The sequence below is a fragment of the Podarcis erhardii genome, assembly GCF_964252035.2.
Source record: "Podarcis erhardii genome assembly, chromosome: 9".
NCBI classification, from domain to species: Eukaryota; Metazoa; Chordata; class Lepidosauria; order Squamata; family Lacertidae; genus Podarcis; species Podarcis erhardii.
Window position 1 is genome coordinate 40,746,457 of NC_138512.1, and position 21,306 is coordinate 40,767,762.

General features: G+C 37.2%; 1 protein-coding gene across 4 annotated transcripts in view; it reads left to right on the forward strand.

The window, feature by feature from the left end:
• The window catches only part of FBXW7 (F-box and WD repeat domain containing 7), a 120,100-nt gene extending 99,754 nt beyond the window's left edge, over window positions 1-20,346 (forward strand). For all 4 annotated transcript variants that reach the window (XM_081875327.1, XM_081875328.1, XM_081875330.1 and 1 more), the window contains 7 exons: window positions 5,836-5,959; window positions 7,464-7,600; window positions 9,122-9,235; window positions 10,924-11,105; window positions 12,288-12,513; window positions 16,295-16,505; window positions 18,468-20,346. In XM_081875327.1, coding sequence (XP_081731453.1) covers window positions 5,836-5,959; window positions 7,464-7,600; window positions 9,122-9,235; window positions 10,924-11,105; window positions 12,288-12,513; window positions 16,295-16,505; window positions 18,468-18,736 — 1,263 coding nt within the window. In that variant the 3' untranslated portion in view covers window positions 18,737-20,346. The remainder of the gene's footprint in view (window positions 1-5,835; window positions 5,960-7,463; window positions 7,601-9,121; window positions 9,236-10,923; window positions 11,106-12,287; window positions 12,514-16,294; window positions 16,506-18,467) is intronic.
• Window positions 20,347-21,306: the final 960 nt, after the last annotated feature.

The following is a 21,306-nucleotide window of genomic DNA, read 5'->3' on the forward strand; positions in this document are numbered from 1 at the left end:
CATGCTAGGCATGATGTCTTAGAGAGAGCTTGTTACACCCTCTCTTTCCTGTAGTTTTTATTAATTATTGAAGGTTACTTTAATGAATGTAATGTGACCTAAAAATATTCATACTAGTTTTCTAAATAAAGTATTAGAGTGTAAACACTTGCCTTAAATTCTCTAACAGAGTGTTTGGCTAAAATAACCTTTCAATTGGCATTGTTATGGCTGCAGCAAAGAGACCAGATTGCCAGGGGGTGGGAGATATGTTTCTATTTTATATCATACAATTAAGGTGTGTGTTGCTAATCAGAGGAAAAGGTTGAAATATCCTTTTCAGTGCAAGAGGTAACATTACATTCGTTTGGGTAGACTATACAATTAAGAATTCATTATTGGCCATTTGTTCTGTATTTTAAAAAGTTTTAGATTTTAAAGTTTTATGATACTTCTGTGATTTTGCTGTGCACCACCTTGATAAATAAAATTAGGGATACTGGGGAAGTGGCTACCATCCCTGTGAGACGAAATAGCCAGATGTGTGGCAGGTGGTGAGAGAGGGGGGATATGATTGTTCATTCCTGCTAGTTTGATTTGCCTGGTTAGTTACACCATTGGACCACTCTTAATACACGACGGGAGCAGCAGCTGATTTCTTGATTCCCCCACAAAGCTGACTGGAGACTTGAGAATAAACCGCAGGGTTATACAACTGGTTTTTCTTCTGCATGGCTTTGTACACCATTTTATCCAGAAAAGAAATCTACAGGCTTGTCCTTCTCAATCCAAGAAAAGCTCCAGAGGCTATGTGCTGCTTGTGGCTTGGCATGGCTATTGATGTCTGAGCAAACATTTGTTTGTGCAGAAGTGCCAAACATAAAATGCTAATGTGGTTCTGTGCACAAGGGACTCTTAAGCAAGGAACAGGCTTTCTGATCACATGCTATATGACTGGAAAGGAGTTGAGAAGAATCACTAAGAGTTCTTTCCCGGCATGACTGGCATCCCCTCATGCTTATTAAATCCACTGCATTTTGCGTAGCTTTTCGTGGCAGAATCCCCCCCCCCCCCGGTTTTGTTTGATGGTTTCCATTTTTTAAGTACAATATAACACAGTATATGTGAATATTTTAGGACCCACCTTATTCCTGTAATATAAACTGTTTTAAACAATTTTAATGGGTAATAATGTATATTTCCTTAAAATCCTCATATTCTCATAGAAGCACGACAGTAGTTTTCATAGAATCATATTTGGAAGGATCATCTAGTCTAGCCCCCTGCAATGCAGGAATATGCAGCTGTCCCTTATGGGGATTGAACCTGCAACTTGGGCGTTGTCAGCACCACACTCTAACTAACTGAGCCATCAGTTTGTGAAGCATAATAGTTTTTTACATTGTTTCTTTCTATGGGTACTGTTTCTGTTGTAGCTACTTACCTTATACATACGTTGATTGCAAGAACCCAGAAATCTTGACTTGCCTGCGGTTTCTTTGTGCTAGTTCTATTTTCTATTTCTCTCCCCCTGCTCCCAGCACACCTTGTAATTAGCTCTGTGTCATTTCTGAGCTCAGGGTACTTTCCTCTTTGCATTTTATGCAAAGTAAGTGCCACTGTGTTTAGTGGGATCTACTTCTGGATAAGTAAGTGTACTTATGAGGGCAGCCTGAGAGAGCTTTGGAAGTTTAAGCCTAGGGGAACTCAGCCGCCAACACTCTTTTCCTAATCAATTTTTTTATTGTGAAAAGCAGGCAATGAGTAGCTGGCAGCAGCAGAGGTCTTGTACACTTCTTTCTTAAGGCTTGCGTCTTCATAAGTATGCTCAGAAGTGTCCTTTACAAGCCCTTCAGATCACAGTGGCAGCTTTTAATTGTCTTTTGGCCAAGGAGACCTTGGACACTAGAATCTCCATGCATCTGCCTGGTGATGGATCCTTCCTGAGCATGCTCAGTCTCATCCAAAATTTGAGAATCTTTGGGTCTGTATGTAATCGGCCCAGGTAAAATTTCGAAACTTGATTTCTGACCCATCTACACTCCTTCTGAAATGATTGCCCCCTAGTCTTAGTTTTTTGAGTGGTCTTTCAAAAAAAATAATAATAATCACATAGGAGTACCATTTATTTTATGAATTGTTACACTTCTTTCATGAAAAATGCAGTGAAATAAGATAGAAAACCAGTAATTTAAATTATTTATCATTTCTTAGCTAGAGAAAAATTGCTGTTTGCACCCTGTGGTTGTTGGGTTTTTGTGTTTGTTTTTGCCGTGACATTTTTCTTTTATACTCAGGTTTCACTTTAGATTGTATAAATCTTTTGCCTTTTTTGACATTTTCTCTCTCTTTCACAATTGTCTAGCTCCTCAGTTGTTGATTTTAGTTATCAAACAAATGTTTAGGTATATAAAGCCATTTATTCCTAAAATAGAGTCTGTTTAAAATCCCTCCATGGGAAGAGTGGCTGTCATGTGTTTACAAAGGAAGCCTTGAGCAGATGTACCATGTGACTATGCATATAAGAAGCCTCAGGGCACACAAAGGCATTAGATTTAAACTGCGGGGAAGTATTAGGCCATTTGAGGAACAGTATCAGCTACTGCAATGGTTCTGATATCCTAAAGGCTGGGATTGTATGACTACTTTACTTTCAACAACTACCATGTTATATATTGCCCCCCCCCCCCCCCGCCTAAGACTTTTAAACATCATTTAATCTTTCCCTTTTATTGTGTCCCTTTCCACTTCCCATTTTTTTCCTAACATGTAATCTCTTGTATACCACTCATAAATTGAGACTTGTGAAATAATTGTGTGGTTTTTATATCATGCTCCTACCTTTTTTATTACTCCTATCCATCCCTTTAGCTATCTGTTAAATACAGCCAAACCTCTGTTGTTGAACGTAATCTGTTCTGGAAGCCCGTTTGGCTTCCGAAATGTTCGACAACTGAGGCATTACTTCTGTTTGGCTGCAGGAGCTTCCTGCGCTCAAGCGGAAGCCGTGTCGGATATTCGGCTTCTGAAAAAGATTTGAAAACCGGAACATTTCCGTGTTCTTGGCATTCGGGAGCCAAAACATTCCAAAATAGAGCTGTTTAGGAACCAAGGTTTGACTGTACACCATTATTTGATTTCAAATGTTACTTTTAAACTGCAGTATGAAAAACTTCTCAAAAACAATGCACTCTCATTTTTAAATTGGCCTCCACTGAAGCAAAAGAAAACACAGTTTTGCCATGATGAAGATTTCCAAAGAAATGCTGCGAAAGAGGATGCTAGCCAATTAACAGATGGGGGGGCGGCGGGGGGAGAGGCAATGGGAAAGTGACCATTCTACTATGTAATGATCACCACTCTGTCTTGCCTTTTTATGTATGTATCCAGTTTGTACTGTCTGTATTCAAGCTACCTTAATTTCTTTAGTTTATAGAATAATTAAGATTAACAATATAATATTATTGGATTTGAAACCGATTTTATGTATCTAATTGCTGTTTGTTTAACAAAATTTCTATACCATTTGATTCTAAGCAGTTTACAAGAAATATTAAAATTATTGATTAAAACAGCTAAAAAGAATTCAAAACATTTAAAAAGAATTAAAATAAACAGTAAAAGATTAAAAATTTTCAACTTCTATATGTCTGGATAGACTTGCCTAAACAAATATGCTTTAAGCAGGCACTGTAGAAAGAGTACAAGAGAGGTGTCTGCTTGATGTCAGCCAGGAACAAGGTTGTCATTATGATGCCTCTGCCCTGGGCTCCCCTCAGCCCAACAACTTCAGAACATCCTTGCTGTAGGGCATGCAGCAGAAAACAAGAAAGGGTTGCCGTATCCTCCACCCACCCCCATATTCAGCTGAGACCCCTCTTAAGCAGCTGCCTTCTTCATATACCAGCAGGCAGCAAAACAAATGCAGCAGCAATAGGAGGATTCCCACATCCCCCCCCCCCACCTCCACATTTTCAGAGTTTCTCAGGCAGCTACCTGCTGACTGTTCCTTGTGGCCAGCAGGCAGCAAAACAAGTGAAAGGTGATTCTCTCATTTCTTCTTCTACCTCAGCACACACATTTTTCTAAGTCTTAGCAAAGGCGATTGCAAGAGACATTGGAGAGGGGGAAGTGCTTAACCCCTTTCCACCACTGTGGAGCAGTGGAGGATGTGCAGTTAAACACTTCCTCCCAAATCAGACTACCACCCCCCAACTCGGTAGGCTGCTTTAAACTTTAAAATCCATGGAAAATACACTGATACCTCAGTCTGGTCCAACACTGCCAACTTCATTTATCTCTATGTGCATGTTAGACTGCTGAATTAGGGAAGGTCTTTCCATTTTCTTGAAGTCTTTTAATTTTTCCTGCTCTTTTTTCCTGTAACTGGACCATGTACGTTTGATCACTTACTTCATATATCCAGCTACAGAGAATACTGGTACACCCTTGTCACACAGGTTAAACAAGTATTTTTTTTAAAAAAATTCTTTTATTAAATTTTCCAACATACATTTATAATATCCAATCTAAATTTGTCACATATTTTCCCTTTTTGACTTCCTTCAACCTCTCTGACAATCATCCATTATTCAAATTTTTAAAAACGCATTTCCTAATTTTATATTGCATTTTGTAAACCTTCACCTCTTAGTTTTCATCAATACAATAGTCCTCTAACATTCACAGAGCCTCTTGAAATCCCACTAGCGTTATTTGCTCATCACATACACATTTCAGATAATCTGTAAATTTCCCCCAGTCTTCGATGAACATTTGATCTCGTATATATCTGATCTTTCCTGTTAGTTTGTCCAGTTCTGCATAATCCATCAATTTCATTCTCCATTCTTCGAGCGTCGGCAATTGCTCCTGTTTCCATTTTTGGGCCAGTAGTATTCTTGCTACTGTTACTGCATATTGAAACAGTTTACAATCCTTTCTATTTATTTCATTTCCTAGTATACCTAAAAGAAAAGCCTCTGGTTTCTTAACAAACGTATATTTCAACATCTTTTTCATCTCATTGTATATCATTTCCCAGAAGCCCTTCACCTTTTTACAATCCCACCACATATGATAAAATGTTCCTTCTTTTTCTTTACATTTCCAACACTTATTACATGTTTTATACATTTTTGCCAATTTTACAGGTGTGATGTACCATCTATAAATCATTTTCATAACGTTTTCCTTTAACGCAGTACATGCCATAAATTTTATATTTTCATTCCACAGTTTTATCCAATCCTTAAACTGTATATTATAACCCAAATCTCTGGCCCAGTGTATCATAACCGATTTAACTTCCTCATCTTTTGTATACCATTCTAGCAAAATTTTATACATGTTGGACAAAATTTTATTCTCATTGTTTATTATTTCTGTTTGAAATTTAGATTCTTTTTCCTCATAACCTCTTTCTTTTAGGTCCTTTTTAAACATTTCATTAACCTGGTAATAATGCAACCAATCATACACATACTCTTTCACTTCTTCATAGGGTTTCATTTTCCATTTTCCTCCTTTTGTAATCACTTCTTTGTATGTAATCCAGTTCCCCAGTTACAGTTTTGCTTGCCTTTCTCGGAAAACTTTATTTTCCAAAGCCATTACGTTAAACTAAATTATCAGTTCTGTCCCATATTCATGTGGTATTTATGACCCCACTAGTGTGTCTTAATAGATCATCCTTCTGCCTTGGCTTCTCTGATTTTAGCAGTCTGTTCTACTAATGCATCCACTGTGCTTTTGTTAATCTTTGGCTATATGAATATACAAGACACAATACATTCCCTGAAGTACAGCAGCCTGAATGAGTTTAATCTCTGCTTCTTTTTTTCTTCTTCTTTTAAGTTGGCTCTGTATGTGCTTTCATTCCTGGAACCCAAGGACCTGCTGCAGGCAGCACAGACATGTCGATACTGGAGAATTCTGGCAGAAGACAATCTTCTGTGGAGAGAGAAGTGCAGAGAGGAGGGTAAAGTTCATTAAACTATTAATTCAATCATTAAAGTTGGTTTTTTAAAAAATAAGATTTTTCAACGTCCTTTATGGAAAAACAATTCAACATGTTTTGTACATTGTGCTTGGTCTATGTGGTACGTGTATCTTCACCAGCAATAAAAATCCATATATGTGTCAGTTGCAGGCTAAATTAACTATACTTTGTATACATTAATTAACTGTAAAGGTTAGGAAGCAGAATTGTTTTAAATCCAATAGAAATAGAGGGTTCCAAAAAATCAGAAACTGAAGCCTACCAAGTGCAAGCAAAACTTCTGTTTGGCAGTTTTTTGTGTTCTTAGCCAATAATCCCTTGAAGGAAAGCAAGAAGTGGTTATTTTAGTGGTTTCTTATCAATTGCACAATCTGGTTAGGTAAGAATTTTCAAAGGTGCCTAAACAAATCAGAAAGCCAGTGTTAATTAAATTCAGTGCCTTTTTACCATATACTTTTGTGAAACTACTTCAAGGCAACTTACAAAAATAAGCTCTTGCTTGTTGTTGTTTTTCCCTGGAGAAAATATAAGTTTAAGAAAGACTCTCCAGATGTGAAACCTGGCTGTTGTGTTAAAGGCTCACCAAGTAGATGAAATTGGAGCAGCTTTCTCTGTACATTAAAAAAAAAAAAGTCTGTTGGTACTTATTGCTAGGATTGTGAGATGGCTAGAGAACAAACAGACTCTAAGAGATGGATGTTTATCCATATGTTCCAGCAACCAGAGTTTCAAGCTAGTGATGAGATGCGATAGAGAGGATAACACAGAATCTAAGACTATCTTTGTAATATGAATGAAAGAAAGAGATCACAGAATCATTGAGCTGGGATATACAAAACCTTTGGCAGAAACAGTGCTTAAAAGCACTTAAGAGAATTTAAAAAATAATAATTAGTGTCAGTGGTATAAAATTCTGAATCCAGGTGCCCAAAGGAAATAATTAAATAAGTAGTATGAGATACTACACTAAATCTGGGTTAGCTCAGCGGACATAAGCAGCAAGAAACAGTCTGCTGATCTTAAGAAAACAAATCTTAGAACTATGGAAGGCTTGAAAATGAAACCAATATATGATTGATCATCTTTGAATAAAATGGAGTTTTGAGATGTAACAGCTGATATTTAAGAAGAGATGATGGGATTGAGTTGGTATAGGCTTTTCAGGTAGATACTTAGAGGGCAATGAATATTGGTGAAAGCAGCTTCTGCCAACCTGGTGCCCAGCAGATATTTTGGACATCCTGTCAGCCCTGCCCATTGGCCATACTGGTTGAGGCTGATGGGAGTTACAGCTTAAAACATCTGGAGGGCACCAGGCTGGGAAAGGCTGGATTAAAGTACAGAACAGATTTGGACGGAGTGTTATCAGCTGGGAAGTACTGTTAGAGTATAGTAAATTTGCTAATAGTTTTATTCTCTTGGAAGGAGGAGAGAAAGGAAACTGACATTTGTTGCCTGTTTCTGATTTTTGGTTTTAATATAGGAATTGATGAACCATTACATATCAAGAGGAGAAAAGTAATAAAACCAGGCTTTATTCATAGTCCATGGAAAAGTGCTTACATCAGACAGCACAGAATTGATACTAACTGGCGGCGAGGAGAACTTAAATCTCCTAAGGTAACCATCTTTAAACAAAGAACACTATATAATGAATTAAGTTGGATTGGGGCTTATTCTTATTTAATAGTAGCCAAATTGTTTGACATTTTTAAAAGACACCAAAACTTTTAAAAAAGAACTTTCAAACTCTTCAGGTTTTAGCATTTGTTGCATTTCACCATTATCTTTTGTCATAGCCATAAGTGTTTTAACACATAAAATTGAGTGTGTATTGGGGTGTTGCCTATTCTTAGAACATTAGGTGGCTATATGATCCAGATTCATTGAATGCATGTGCTTACATATCCTATATGACCCCATCCTTTGATATATCCATCATTTGAATCCTATCTCTGCTATTTTATGCAGTCACCAAGAATCATAGCGTTATAGAGTTGGAAGGGACTCTGAGCATCATCTAGTCCAACCTCCTGCAATGTAGGGTTGTGATTATGGGAACTCAGTTGTCAAGGGGAAAGTAAATAGTCTGAAAGGCTTGTACAGAAACTTGCACAGAAATCACCTGTGTTGGAGTAGTGTACAGGTTTATATTATAATCCAGTGGTCTCCTCAAGCCTTTAGGAGCCCCATAGAAAGTGCAGCACTCTGCACACTGTGATACATTGCAGCCCACTTGGGGATCCTGCAAATACATAAGGCTCTCACTATCCTGTCCATGCATCACAATGACATGTATTTCATTATTTGCATTATAAAATGAAGTAATTTCCAACATACACAATGTAATACCTGATTTGATGAAAAGTTTTGTGTCTTCTTTCATATTGTACAAAGAGTTCAACTCCTTCCTCCAATCAAACTAAGTGCCAAGGCATTAACATGACTTATTACAATTTAGTTTGTGCTAACAAACCTAGGTGGGGCTATATATTAATACTTATCCAATAGTATTATGGTTAGTCATGGTTTTGTGAAACTTTTTTTAATGCCTTAGAGATTAAGCACTAAGTAATTCTAACCACCATGAGAATATTTAACTAAGGCAGATTAAAAATGCAGCATCTATCATTGGTTGGAAACCGCAGGAGATTGCTGCAAGCATGTTCTAGGAAGGAGAAAGAACTACAACTGGTGCCTTACTGCTTCCCAGAAATGATATGGACTGTCCAGAGCATATCATTCACCAGCCTGTACGAATCAAATACTAACTATCAAATACTAGCAAGCCTTTTGATATGTAAATGGTTGCTACAGGGATTGTGCTTTTGGCCTTTTCAGTAGTAGGAGATGATGTTAAGGTGGATGTTAAGGTGTTAAGAGTCAGTAGCTACTTGTCCATGCAAGTAAGTAAGTAAGTGGTAATTTGCATGGTTGCAACAAACAAACAAACAAACAAACAAAAAAGCAAAATTGTTTGTTAGCAAGAAAAATTGCAGCATTAAGAAGAGAAATCTAGTTTGTGCCTGTTGGTAAACTAGCTTTATGTGTAGAAAGCAGTAATAACAAAAAAAATAAGAATCCAACCTGTAATTTCTATACATGAGTAGTAGTGATATGTAAATTCTTCTATATTGTCAGGTGCTCAAAGGTCATGATGATCATGTGATCACTTGTCTACAGTTCTGTGGCAACCGAATAGTGAGTGGCTCTGATGATAATACACTAAAGGTTTGGTCGGCAGTTACAGGAAAGGTAAGCCAAATTGTTAATTGTGTTCTAATCAAATTCATCCTAAATATGTTGACAGAATTTTTCCTGATCTGACATACATTAGCTGCATGCTACTTCCTCTCCCATTCTGAAACTGAATTATGGTTTGTTTTAAGCTAGAGATCCCAGTTAATGTCTGAGCCGGGCCACTGAGTGTTAACTCATACTGGCTAGTAATTCTTGAATTCTGTTACTCAAACTTCATCAGAAAAGCTCAAGAAAAGCTTTAAAATATATGGGCCAGGTCAACTAAAAGCTGTTCTTTCACCAGTGCAAGTGATTGGAGGGTTTCTTTTGGGTGGTTAAGAAATGCTACAGAACTTACTGTCTCAGCACTGCATGAACTCTACTGCACATGTTTGCAGAACAGCAACATAGATTCTCTTCCTTTGGCTCCCAGTTTACTGGATCCAACTCATAATTATTATATGTCAGGATATTTTTGTAGTATTCTTACATTTATGATAGTTTCAAATGCACTTTCCCTGTTGAAAATGTTATTTGATTTTTTCATAAAAACTTGCATTTTTATAAGTTACTTTGTGTGCTCTACCAGAGTCACAACTCATACACCATTAGAAATAAATGGTGGTTTTTTGACAGTAATTTTGCTATGGAATTATTTGCCACATATTTTCCAGTAAATATCAATATATGTTTATCATTTCTGTGTCTGACGTATATTTTACCAACATGTATCATGTTTCTAAATGTTTCTCTGTCTGTCTTGTATTCTTTTATATGAATGCAATGTTATCAATGGTAATTTGTTAGCAATCCTCTATCTAAGCTTGTTTTCTCATATTCCAAATGGCAGACAGAGCGACTTCAGTAACTAATGTAAGACTTTTGTTAAACACTGGCATTGAATTAGACTTAAAATAAAGCTTGAAAGTCATTCAGTAGAATTCACTGAGAAAAGATGTCACAAATAATGGCTGTCCTTGATAGTCAACCAAGTTGTGGTTTCCAGAGTCCCACTTTCCCCTTCACTACTATCCAGTTTATGTCTACAGTGTCCAATGGGACAAACTCCCATTGGAGTCAAAGCCAGTGCTGCTGTGTAGGCTTCAACAGCAGATGCTGCCTATTACTGGTATACTTACTGGAAGTTAATACATCTAGGATTAGGATTAGGCTGCTGGTCTCTGATCTTTATCTGTACATCTGCTTGAAGTCAGGGGCAGTGCCCATCTTCCCTCCCCACAGTCCATGCTTGGAGCTGCACTACAGAGGACTTTGGAAGCGCAGTACAGTTGCCATGGTTATCCCTCTACAACTTCAAAGTTGTGGCTTACAATCCAGTTTGAAGTTGGGAAGGCGGGTTGGGGACTGACTGTGGTTTTTATACACACCCACACCTGCTTTTTCCTTTCACTAAAATCCTGACATGAAAGGTATCCTCATGTAAAATTTACAAATCCAGATAGGACTTACATTTTTCAGTGTGGGAATGGGGGAAAGTGAGACACTCCCCCCTCCCATTTATAAAGGCAATGCTGCTTCATTTGAATTATGATATAATCACTTGCCTGCCAGTGTAGTAGCTTCGTAACAAATTATAGCACATCATTGTGTGAAATATGTATGAAGAGTTGGGTAAATTCATCTATCTTTTGTCATCTGTCCTCTTTGTCTAAATGGTAACCATGACAAATGCTTGCTTGCAGTGTCTAAGAACACTTGTTGGACATACAGGTGGAGTTTGGTCATCACAAATGAGGGACAATATAATCATCAGTGGATCTACAGACCGAACCCTTAAAGTGTGGAATGCAGAGACTGGAGAGTGTATACATACATTATATGGGCATACCTCAACTGTGCGTTGCATGCACCTGCATGAAAAAAGGTAACTGTTTATCAACAATTGTAATTTGATTACTTCTTCAGCTTTCCTGTACTTTACATTAAATCAAGCTTAATTAAGTTTCAGTTGGAACAGACAACTCAATCAATGAAACTTATATAAGCTTCAAAAAATTAATTGCAAAAATTAATATTTTAATATAAATCTATTCATACAATCTGAAATAAATAATGAATAAATAAATAATCCTTACATTTGTAATGAGTTTTTATGCACAAATGTAGAGGAAAAAACCACCAATCACATAGAAAACTTTGCAAAGGAGAAAAGGGGGAGAAGACCTGAAAAGTGCAGGAATAGAACCACAAGGTGGATATTTAATCATGTAATCAGATAATTGTTTTCTACTAATAGCCTCTTTTCTTATATAGCCATCCTACTTGTTAGTGTGGTAAAATCACCTCACTTCAAAAGGAAAGGCTCTTTCTTTCTCTGCTTGTCTAAACATTACTTTAAGTTTTCGCTCAGTTTAATAATTGCCTTTTTAACACTGAATTTCTTGCATCAAAAGTAGACAGAGTTGTAGCTTCTAAGTCCAGGTCTTAAAACAGAAATAGAGCAAAACTTTTAAGCGGAAAAGGGGAGAACTAAAGATAACTTCCAGATGCAATTTTGCTTTAAAAAGAATAATAAAATATCAATTTGCAAACCCATTATTAAAAGATACGTGACACATGCTTATAGTTTTGAACTGGGGTAGTTCATGAACCTGTAATCTTCAAAGGCTGATTATTCTGTACCAGTTAAGGAGAAGTGCTAAAGGGGAAGGACATCTTTAAAGTCCGGGTCCACATTAGTAGGTTAATACTAATGTTGCTTCAAGGACATTAGCAGGTGCACTTCATTTCTAACATTCTCAGATGGTAAACATAGGTTCGTTGATCCAAAGCTACTAACAGCTTGCTGCTGGTGAGGATAAGGCTGTCAAATATGTTATGAGGAGTGGCATTAGAAAACCAAGCTTGCTTACATTTTTCAGTCTTAAAATCTGGTGCCAAGATTTCAGAAGCAACGGTTGTAGCCACTGTGTTTGTCAATAGGAATGGGTTAATTACCTGCTTTTATACATAGAACTTATTTAGGTAGCCGTCTGAACTAAATACAATTAAAATGGCCACATAAAACTAAATGCAGCTTTTGTTTTTCTTTTTCCCCCCCTCCTAGAGTTGTCAGTGGGTCTCGAGATGCTACCCTGAGAGTTTGGGACATAGAGACAGGCCAGTGTTTACATGTTCTGATGGGTCACGTAGCTGCAGTCCGGTGTGTACAATATGATGGCAGGAGGGTTGTTAGTGGAGCATATGATTTCATGGTCAAAGTATGGGATCCAGAAACTGAAACCTGTCTACACACCTTGCAAGGGCATACTAATAGAGTCTATTCATTACAGGTAAGCATACTGCATCTGGTGCTATAAGTGTCCTTCAGTTTTCCACTAATAGTTATGGACGCCGAATGGAATATTTGCTGAGTAGCCAGCAAATAATAAAAGTGAACCATGTTCTATGCATCCTTGGTTTCCTTTCTCTTCCGTCCTTTGTCTCTCTAGTCCTCTTAATTACATTCTAAGCTTTAAATAAAGAGAGCTTGACAATGTGTTCCTACAATGCTGTGAGAGCAACTTTCGTAGCAATCTTCGCTTGCATTGTAGGAAAGGTCAACTGTATCCACATTTATCTTACATTTCATTCATTTAAAACCTGTCTTTCTTCCTAGAAGGGAGCACTTGCAATCATACAAACCACAATCCAAAATTATCCATTACCAAACTCTACAACAAAACCACACTCTGGTTTTGTTTCAGTGATGGTTCTGTTTACTTTTAATTTTGGTAGTTATTGCTTTTTTTAATGTTTAATATTACTTTGGGGTAGAAAGGCAATTTACAAAATATTTTTAATAATTAAAATAGAACACAGATTCAGAATTAACCGAATAAGAAGTTTTAATATACTTCCTTAAAAGCCAATGGGGAAAAAAAACCATACAGGCAGCAAAAGGGACAGTATTCCATAGGTAAGGGAGGTTTCATTGCCAAAATGATTCTGCCCCTTGTAGAGGTCAGTCTCACTGAGCGTGGCACCACCATATTATCATAATGCATTGCGAGATATACTCTGGATGGCACCTTCGGCCCTAACCATTTAGGCATTTAACCATTTAGGTTAGTACCAGCACCTACAGTTCAGCTCAAATAAATGGCATATTGTCCAAGCAACTAATATTGGTTATTAACTGGGTTGGGGAGAAGGTTTGATTTGATCCACTGTTAGCATGTTGTTTCCAGATAGCAGAACCAGTAAACCAGAGAACATTTTTATCTGCTAATTCATCTTTAGAATATTCTGGTGCTTGACTTTGTAGAACATCCTCTAAACAGAGTGATGATAAATGTAAATGAAGGAAGGAATAGAAATCTATTAATGACCTGTATTTAAGTTGACCAAATAGCTGTCTTTGCCATTTTAGCGTGTTATGGTGTGGTATAAAAGAGTGAATTCAGGTATTATTAGAGCCAGGATGTGGAAAATATTAAGAGCTATTTTTGTTGGTATAGTGCAGTGTTGCACCAACCATGAAAATAATTTTTCTCCAAATAAATTGTGCTGCTGGCATTTAAGTAATCTGGAGCTAAATACTTCTAGTGAAACCTATACACAAAGCATTGAAATAGTTCATTTGGTTCATTATAAAAAGTTGAGTTATAGGAGCTTTATGTTAATTGTTTTCCTTGCCGCACACACATGCTTAAAATTAAATTTCTGCTAAAATGTTTAATGTATGTATAACATCATTAATTTGCATGATATGTTCTAATTGAATCTTTTGGGTCATAGTTATTTCAATTTAAAATAGATCAAGGTGTGCCATGTATAAGATGGAGACAGGACAAAAAGGGAAGGCTAAATTTACAGTGTTTCCCTTTTCTCTGATTCTGATGTGTCGGGGAGAGTGAGACTTGGTGAATCACTTGTGAGGTTGCATTGTTGAGGCTTTTTAAATGAACTGTGTCAAATTGTGCAGTTTTTCTTTTCCTTAGACATGGATGCTGCACTGGTTCAATGAACAATTGGTTCCTTGAGAGTCAATACGGTTTAGTGGCTAAATTGTGCTGTGAAATTTATCCGGGAAGATCTAGGTTACAGCCCACACTTAAGCATAAAACTCAGTTGTTGGTAAGGATAAAATGAAAGGGGTGGGGGTGGGAATAAGAGCACATGTACAGTTTTACTCCTTAAAAGAAGCGTAGGATAAAAATGTAATATGTGAAAAATTAAACAAATGGGGTCCATCTGTTAATTAACTTGGTGTTACTAAAACAGAGTTAAAGTAGTATCCAGTGTTCTACATGGACCGTATTAAATTAGGATAATGGAAAATTCAATGAAAATACTTTAAGAAAGGATTGTAAGTGGTTTTGATGATTGCTGTATATATCATTGATGGGTATACTAAAAAGAATTGCAGGCCAAAAACTTATTTATTATATATATAAAACTGTAAAAAAAATTAGCACAATTTAAAAGATAAATAGAATAAAGCTTAATTGATACAGATAAGTTCATTTCATCTGCTAAATTGCTTGGTCATGTCTTTCATCACTCTTGAATTTCAGAGGTGGTCTTTTAGCTTGCCTACTGGTACTCTAGCATTGTATGGATTGAAAAACTTAAGCAGAAGAATAAACAGCAATTCTTAGATATGCTAGAACTCCTGGACTAGACTTACATGCACATTATATATAATGAGTAAATAATCCTGTAGGCCCTCCATAAGTACAAGATGAGTTTCACTCATGTGCAGAATGAGTTTTACCCCTCTTTGCTACTGCCTTGGGGAAATATAGTTTATTTGAACACTGTAGTCTGACTGCTTTAAGTTGCTTTGCTACATATGAAAACCTGTGCATTTACAGATGTACCACTTTAATCATGTGATGCATACAACCTTCAAATTATAATTATAATTTACAAAAGCCCATCCTTTCATCATTGGTAGTGTAAGAATAAATGAAAACATCATCTGGCATTAATTTAATTTTGGATCTAAAGGCTGCAAAGGCCTGCCTTCTCATAGAGGAAGGAAACTTTTAGGTTCTTCTTTTGAGTTTGACGAGGATATTTCTCATTGCCAATAAATTTGCTTTTTGATAGAACTTCACTTTAATTGCTTCTTTGAGAAGATTGAATGGAGGACAAAAATAAGTAACCATTTAATCAAAGCTTTGATTACTAGATGAGAGCACCATATTTAATTGTCCCATCTGTTCGATGGTTATTAATGTAAAATATTTCCTATTAAGGTAATAAGCAAGATATTAGAAATATTAATATTTCATCATTTTAAGATGTATTAACATTTTAACTCATCACTGTATGCTTCAATTCCTTGTGGTTCTCAGCAGTCTGTATTTTGGGGTGAATGCCAGATTTTTAGGGATTATTTTTTGGGGGAGTGGGGACTGTTGCTGTATGCCTTTCAATCTTAATTTGTTATTAGGCAAGGACAAGATATATTTGGTTGATCAAGCTGGAAATTTAAACCAATCAAAGCTTGCATCTGTATTAAAATAATGTTTTTTTTTAAATACACAGCATTAACAGGTAATATTAAAACAATATACAAGGATGTAATGAAACATGCTCTAGATTAGCCTTTTTCTCTTTGAAAGTGAAGTGGGACATATTACAGATCATCTTTGTGATTTAGGGAAACCCTTGTGTATCTGTAAGTAAGGTTCCGACTAGTTTGGCCATAGTCACTTGTTCCAGATACATGTGGAGTAGTTCCTTGAGCAAGTTGAGTCACAGTGTAGCATATATTTGGATATCAAGAAATTAAACCAGAGAAGCTGGGTTTAGGCAGCAGTGAGCAATCTGAACTGATCTTACTGTTTCTGAAAGTATATCAGAAATGCTTATCCCCAAAAAGTTTTCGATTTGAGTTTCTACTGAAATGAGGCTGCATTTTAATCTTGTTTTTAAGTTTATTTTAATCAATTGTTTTTATACCTGGTGTTAGCTACCCTGAGGGAGGGTGGGGTATAATTTTTTTTAAAAAAATTTTAAATTATATTTTGTACATACTTAGCTATGTATGGGACTGCATAAGTAAACATAATCAGTGTTTACAGATTTTTTTAAACAATAAAAATATATTTCCCCCCTTAGTTTGATGGTATCCACGTGGTAAGTGGGTCTCTTGACACTTCAATCAGAGTTTGGGATGTAGAGACCGGAAACTGCATTCACACATTAACAGGCCACCAGTCGTTAACAAGTGGGATGGAACTCAAGGACAACATTCTTGTCTCTGGGAATGCAGATTCTACAGTCAAAATCTGGGATATCAAAACAGGACAGTGTTTACAAACGTTGCAAGGTAAGCTTCTCATGGTCTTACAGAACTAAATGTAAAATTCTCACAGGACAACGCAGTATTAACGACTCTACACATGTGGTTATAAATTGAACACATGCTTAAGATCTGAATACAATAAAGAGGATAGGCTCATCTGCTCGTGGGAAATGAATATGGGGGGAAATACTCACTTTTGCATTTTCTATCTCTGTTTCTGCTGTTCTCTCTTGATTTCGTTGAATGATTTGTTCGGTTGTAATAGTTTCTTTTCGTTGGCAAGAAAAGTATAATAATGGCAGTCAGATATGTTATAATAGCAAAGAGGAAGGAACTAGTTTTTCCTAAGCAATTAAATACTTATGCATTGAGAGAGGGGTCATAGGAATTTTGACACCCGTAAGCATCCTGTCTGAATTTATAATTGCCATCTATGGCAGTGAAGCATTCTGGAGTGCTTTCTGCCCAAACCCCAAGTTGCCACCCAAAAGGTTTTCCAAATGTGGTTTTCCTACAGAATGAGTTTCTGACCAGGATATTATGCCCTGGGCTTTCAAATGACACCTTGCAGGTACAGAATGTCAGCGTGTCTTGGAACCTTTCTCTGGAAAGAGACCAACTGGCCCTGTTGCGTAATTAAAACTGAAGTATTCTACAGGATAAAATTAACACTAGAGAAGTGCTTCAATTGTACATTTAGCCAAGCTGTGTTCTAAATGAGTACCTAGTACTTTGAAGAAAAGAAAGGATCATAAATTTTAACAAATAAAATAAAGCAAGAAAAACAAAGCTCCAGAATCAGACATATTCTCCCTCTTTGTCCTTGGGCATCATATTTCTATGAACTGACTGTCGGTGGTTATGCACTGATCTAGTAGAAATATTTATTGCTGAAGAAAACAGTCTGAGACAGTTGAAAATTTGGTCAGGTTATTTAATCTAATTTATTTACTCTAATAAACCACATTAATCTGAAAAAATGCAGTCATTAAAACAGCAACTCATTATTTTCATTCGGAAATTATTGAGACATTCTAGTGGCTGGAGGTTAATTGGAAAGGCAGACAGTACATAAGAACACGCTGCCTATTCATATAAATCAAAAAGAATGATTTCAGAGTACGTGTGGCATTTAAAAAGGTGAAGAGTGGGGGAGGGAAAGAAAAATGTTAGCGTTTCTTTTGTTTATTGCGTGGACATATATGCATAGATATGTAGGCATATTCTTTTCAAAACAAGTCTTTAAAAATAAGAGTCTGTTTTTTTTAACATACTATCAGATTTGAAGTATGGTCTTTACAGGCTTTTATCCATAAGTTACTATGGAAAGTCCATCATGCAGTTAAGCCAAATACGCTTATTATTATTCTCGGATTGGAACCTTTCGTTAAAGTTTGGTTATTCATGTGGGTTGATGAGAAAATGTCATTAAGAAGGCAGTCTTGCAAATAAAAATCAAGAACTCACCACACACTGCTCTATTTTCCTCTCTGCTACATGAAAGAATGACTCACACAACTGCCACAGGGATGCATGGTTTTCCCCTAGTTGGAAAAGCACTATGGATGGATTTCAGATGGCAAAAGACGAGCAGCCTTCCCCATAGGCACCTCCTTCTATAGCTTGCATAGCTTTGCAAGGTCATCTTCAAATAAGATGGACAAGCACTGCCAGCCTGCTTTAAACAAGTCATTCTAGGATGACTCTCAGTTTCTGTGCTTTCTTTCTTCTTGCCCAAGAAAGAAAGCTGCCACTGTATATCATGCTTTTTCCTCAGGTGTGTAAAGTGCAGCACTATGACAGCTGTTAATTTCATATTGGTTTCTCTCTCCTTTTCTCTCTGACAAGGTGTTTTTAAGCGAGGAGTACTTCTTCAGTTGCTTCATTGGCTACTGGCAAATTTTCCTCTACTTTCTGTTTTTGATCTATTGAACAGATTACACATTAGCCTCTGTCTGACATTCCTTTGTTTCCTGTCTTCTTTAGGTCCCAACAAGCATCAAAGTGCTGTGACCTGTTTACAGTTCAACAAGAACTTTGTAATTACCAGCTCAGATGATGGGACTGTAAAACTATGGGACTTAAAAACGGGTGAATTTATCCGAAATCTGGTTACATTGGAAAGCGGAGGCAGTGGAGGTGTGGTATGGCGGATCAGAGCCTCTAACACGAAGCTAGTTTGTGCAGTTGGAAGCCGGAACGGGACTGAGGAAACCAAGCTGCTGGTATTGGACTTTGATGTGGATATAAAGTGAAGCTTGAAAAGATTATTTAGTCCAGAAATGCAAATAATGTTCTATCCTCCCTCCCTCCCTCTGCAAAAAGGAAAAAAAAAATCCCTTGTCCTTGGTGGTGCAGGATGTTGGCTTGGGGCAACAGATCCTAAAGACCTACAGACTACGAAGGAGAAGACACAAAGTTGACGAACTGTAACTGACAAGAGAGGCATTTGCTGTCTCCTTACATCGAAAGCTTCACTTTTGAATGGGGGCAGCTTTGCAAAATATGACTTTCCAAATCAAGCCAGGTGCAATTATTTCTTTTGTGTGTTCCTCTCAGTGCTCGTTGAGCATGGTGGAAACTTAAAAAGTTGTTACGATTCTTGTTAACCCTGTTCTTTTACCACGGAAATCTAGAAAGGAGCTTCATACCTCCATTATTAGTTACTGATTGTCTTTCAAAGAAGAGAGCATCTGTGACAGCAAAGAGTCCTTTCCATGTGTGGAAAAGCTAAAATCTTACTGTGAATTGTTTTTGTACAGTTTTACAGCTTTTTTTATGTTGATTTTGCCAACCATTGCCAATGTCAATCACAGTATTAGCCTCTGTTGATCTTATTAACTGTTGCTTCCATCTATGCTCTTCAATGCATAAGTTGCTCTGAGGTGGCAAGTTGTCCAGAATTTGGAGATTCCTCAGATGGTTTTAATACATGATGCTGGTGCTAGAAGTAGGTCTTCAACTCTGGGATTGTTGTCCCACCCCTGTACTGTATTCCCAGTGGCCAAACTTATTTATGCTGCTAAATGAAAGGAAAAAAAGCAAATTATTTTTATTTTTTTTCTGCTGTGACGTTTTAGTCCCAGACTGAATTCCAAATTTGCTCTAGTTTGGTTACGGAAAATAAAAAAAAAGACTTTTTGCCACTGAAACTTGAGCCAACTGTGCCTCTAAGAGGCTGAGAGTGGAAGAGTTTCAGACAATTTAGAGTGAAGTTTGCTTGCAAGTAAAGAATTGAGAGTGCGTGCAAAGCTTTTTCTTTTCTTCTTTTTTTCTTCTTTTTTTTCTGGGCAAAAATTAAAACACATTCCTTGGAACAAAGCTCTTGCGGCCTGTTCTGTGGGGAAACGTTTCTTTGTGAGGGCTGTGGTGAATGGAATAAACAGACATAATGAAACTGACAAGATGTTTTATAAAAAAAGAAACATACAACAATGAAAATAAATTGCTGGTCAGTCTTAGTGTTTTACAGAATTTGAGAAGAATGACTGTTACAGTTTTGTGGTGGTGAGGAACTGACAAGCAAAAGCGATTTGGTTTTTGTGGTAAAGTTGTCACATGAAAAAAAAAATGCAATTATCAATTGGTTTGCCTCATTCTCCAAGAGCCACAACTCAAGCTGAACTGTGAAAGTGGTTTAACACTGTATCCTAGGCGATCTTGTTTCCCCTCCCCCCTCCTTTTTGGTTTATTTATAGTCTGATTTTTTTTTAAATCAGATTTCAGTTTGTTAATTTTAGTTATGTAACAACCTGACAGGATGGAGGAAAACAACCTTTAAAGGGATTGTGTCTATGATTTGATTCACTTAGAAATTTTATTTTCTTATAACTTAAGTGCAATAAAATGTGTTTTTTCATGTTAATATGTCTTCCTTTCAATAAATACCGTCATTTAGGTTTGGATCAAGCATAGGATTTGGCAGACACATAGATTCTTAAAACAATCATAGTTTAATTTTACTGAAAGGTCTTTAACAAGCTGTTTTTCACAACTCAATTTTAAAGAAACTTCTTAAAATTTAAGAATCTGTGAGGAAAACTGTCTCAAGAGCAACTATTCTTTCTCCTTTTCTGAGGGTTGTTGCCTTGCTTAATGAACCTTACTGAATTTCGCATGGGGCTAATATCCAAAGATTTTATTCTGGAGCATGCTGGTAAGATAGAAGCAAAACAAATGCAATTTGCACTGTATACAAACATGTTTCTTGAAGTTCTAACAGTTTCCTCTGAAAGAATTTTGAGATGGAGAACAGAGTATTAGAATTCATTCTTAATCTTGCTATGTATTTTGATTGACTGAAAGACATAATGTCATTCTCCCAAATCATGTCCCTATGGGAGCAGGAAAGGCCCCTACGGAAAGCTGAGAGAGAAAGAAGGTAGCAATAGACTGTGTAAGAAGGATCTGCAAATGAAATGGCAACAAAACAACCTTTGTGGCAGCGGCGGCAGCAGTTATACCACTCACTAACCACATCTCAGACCTATTTACAGGCAAGTCAGAGGGCCTGCGCAGGATGAGGAGAGGGGAAATACGAGAAACATTTGAAATATAAAGGTGTTGCCACCCAGGGGCAGAGGAAGAGGGGTGCGGTGGGTGTGGGCCGCCCCAGGTGTCACCACTGAGGTGGGTGACAAAATGCCAGGCGGCACTCATCGCGGGACCTGCAGTGCGCCCAAACCACACATCTCTCCTGGGAGAGACGCGATGGCTTGGGCACACACAGGCTCCGTGCTGCCCAAATGGTCCTCTCGCTGCCTCCCCCCAGCTGTAGAGGCAGGCAGACTCCAGAGTCCCCACAGTGCGCCCTGCCCCTATGGGT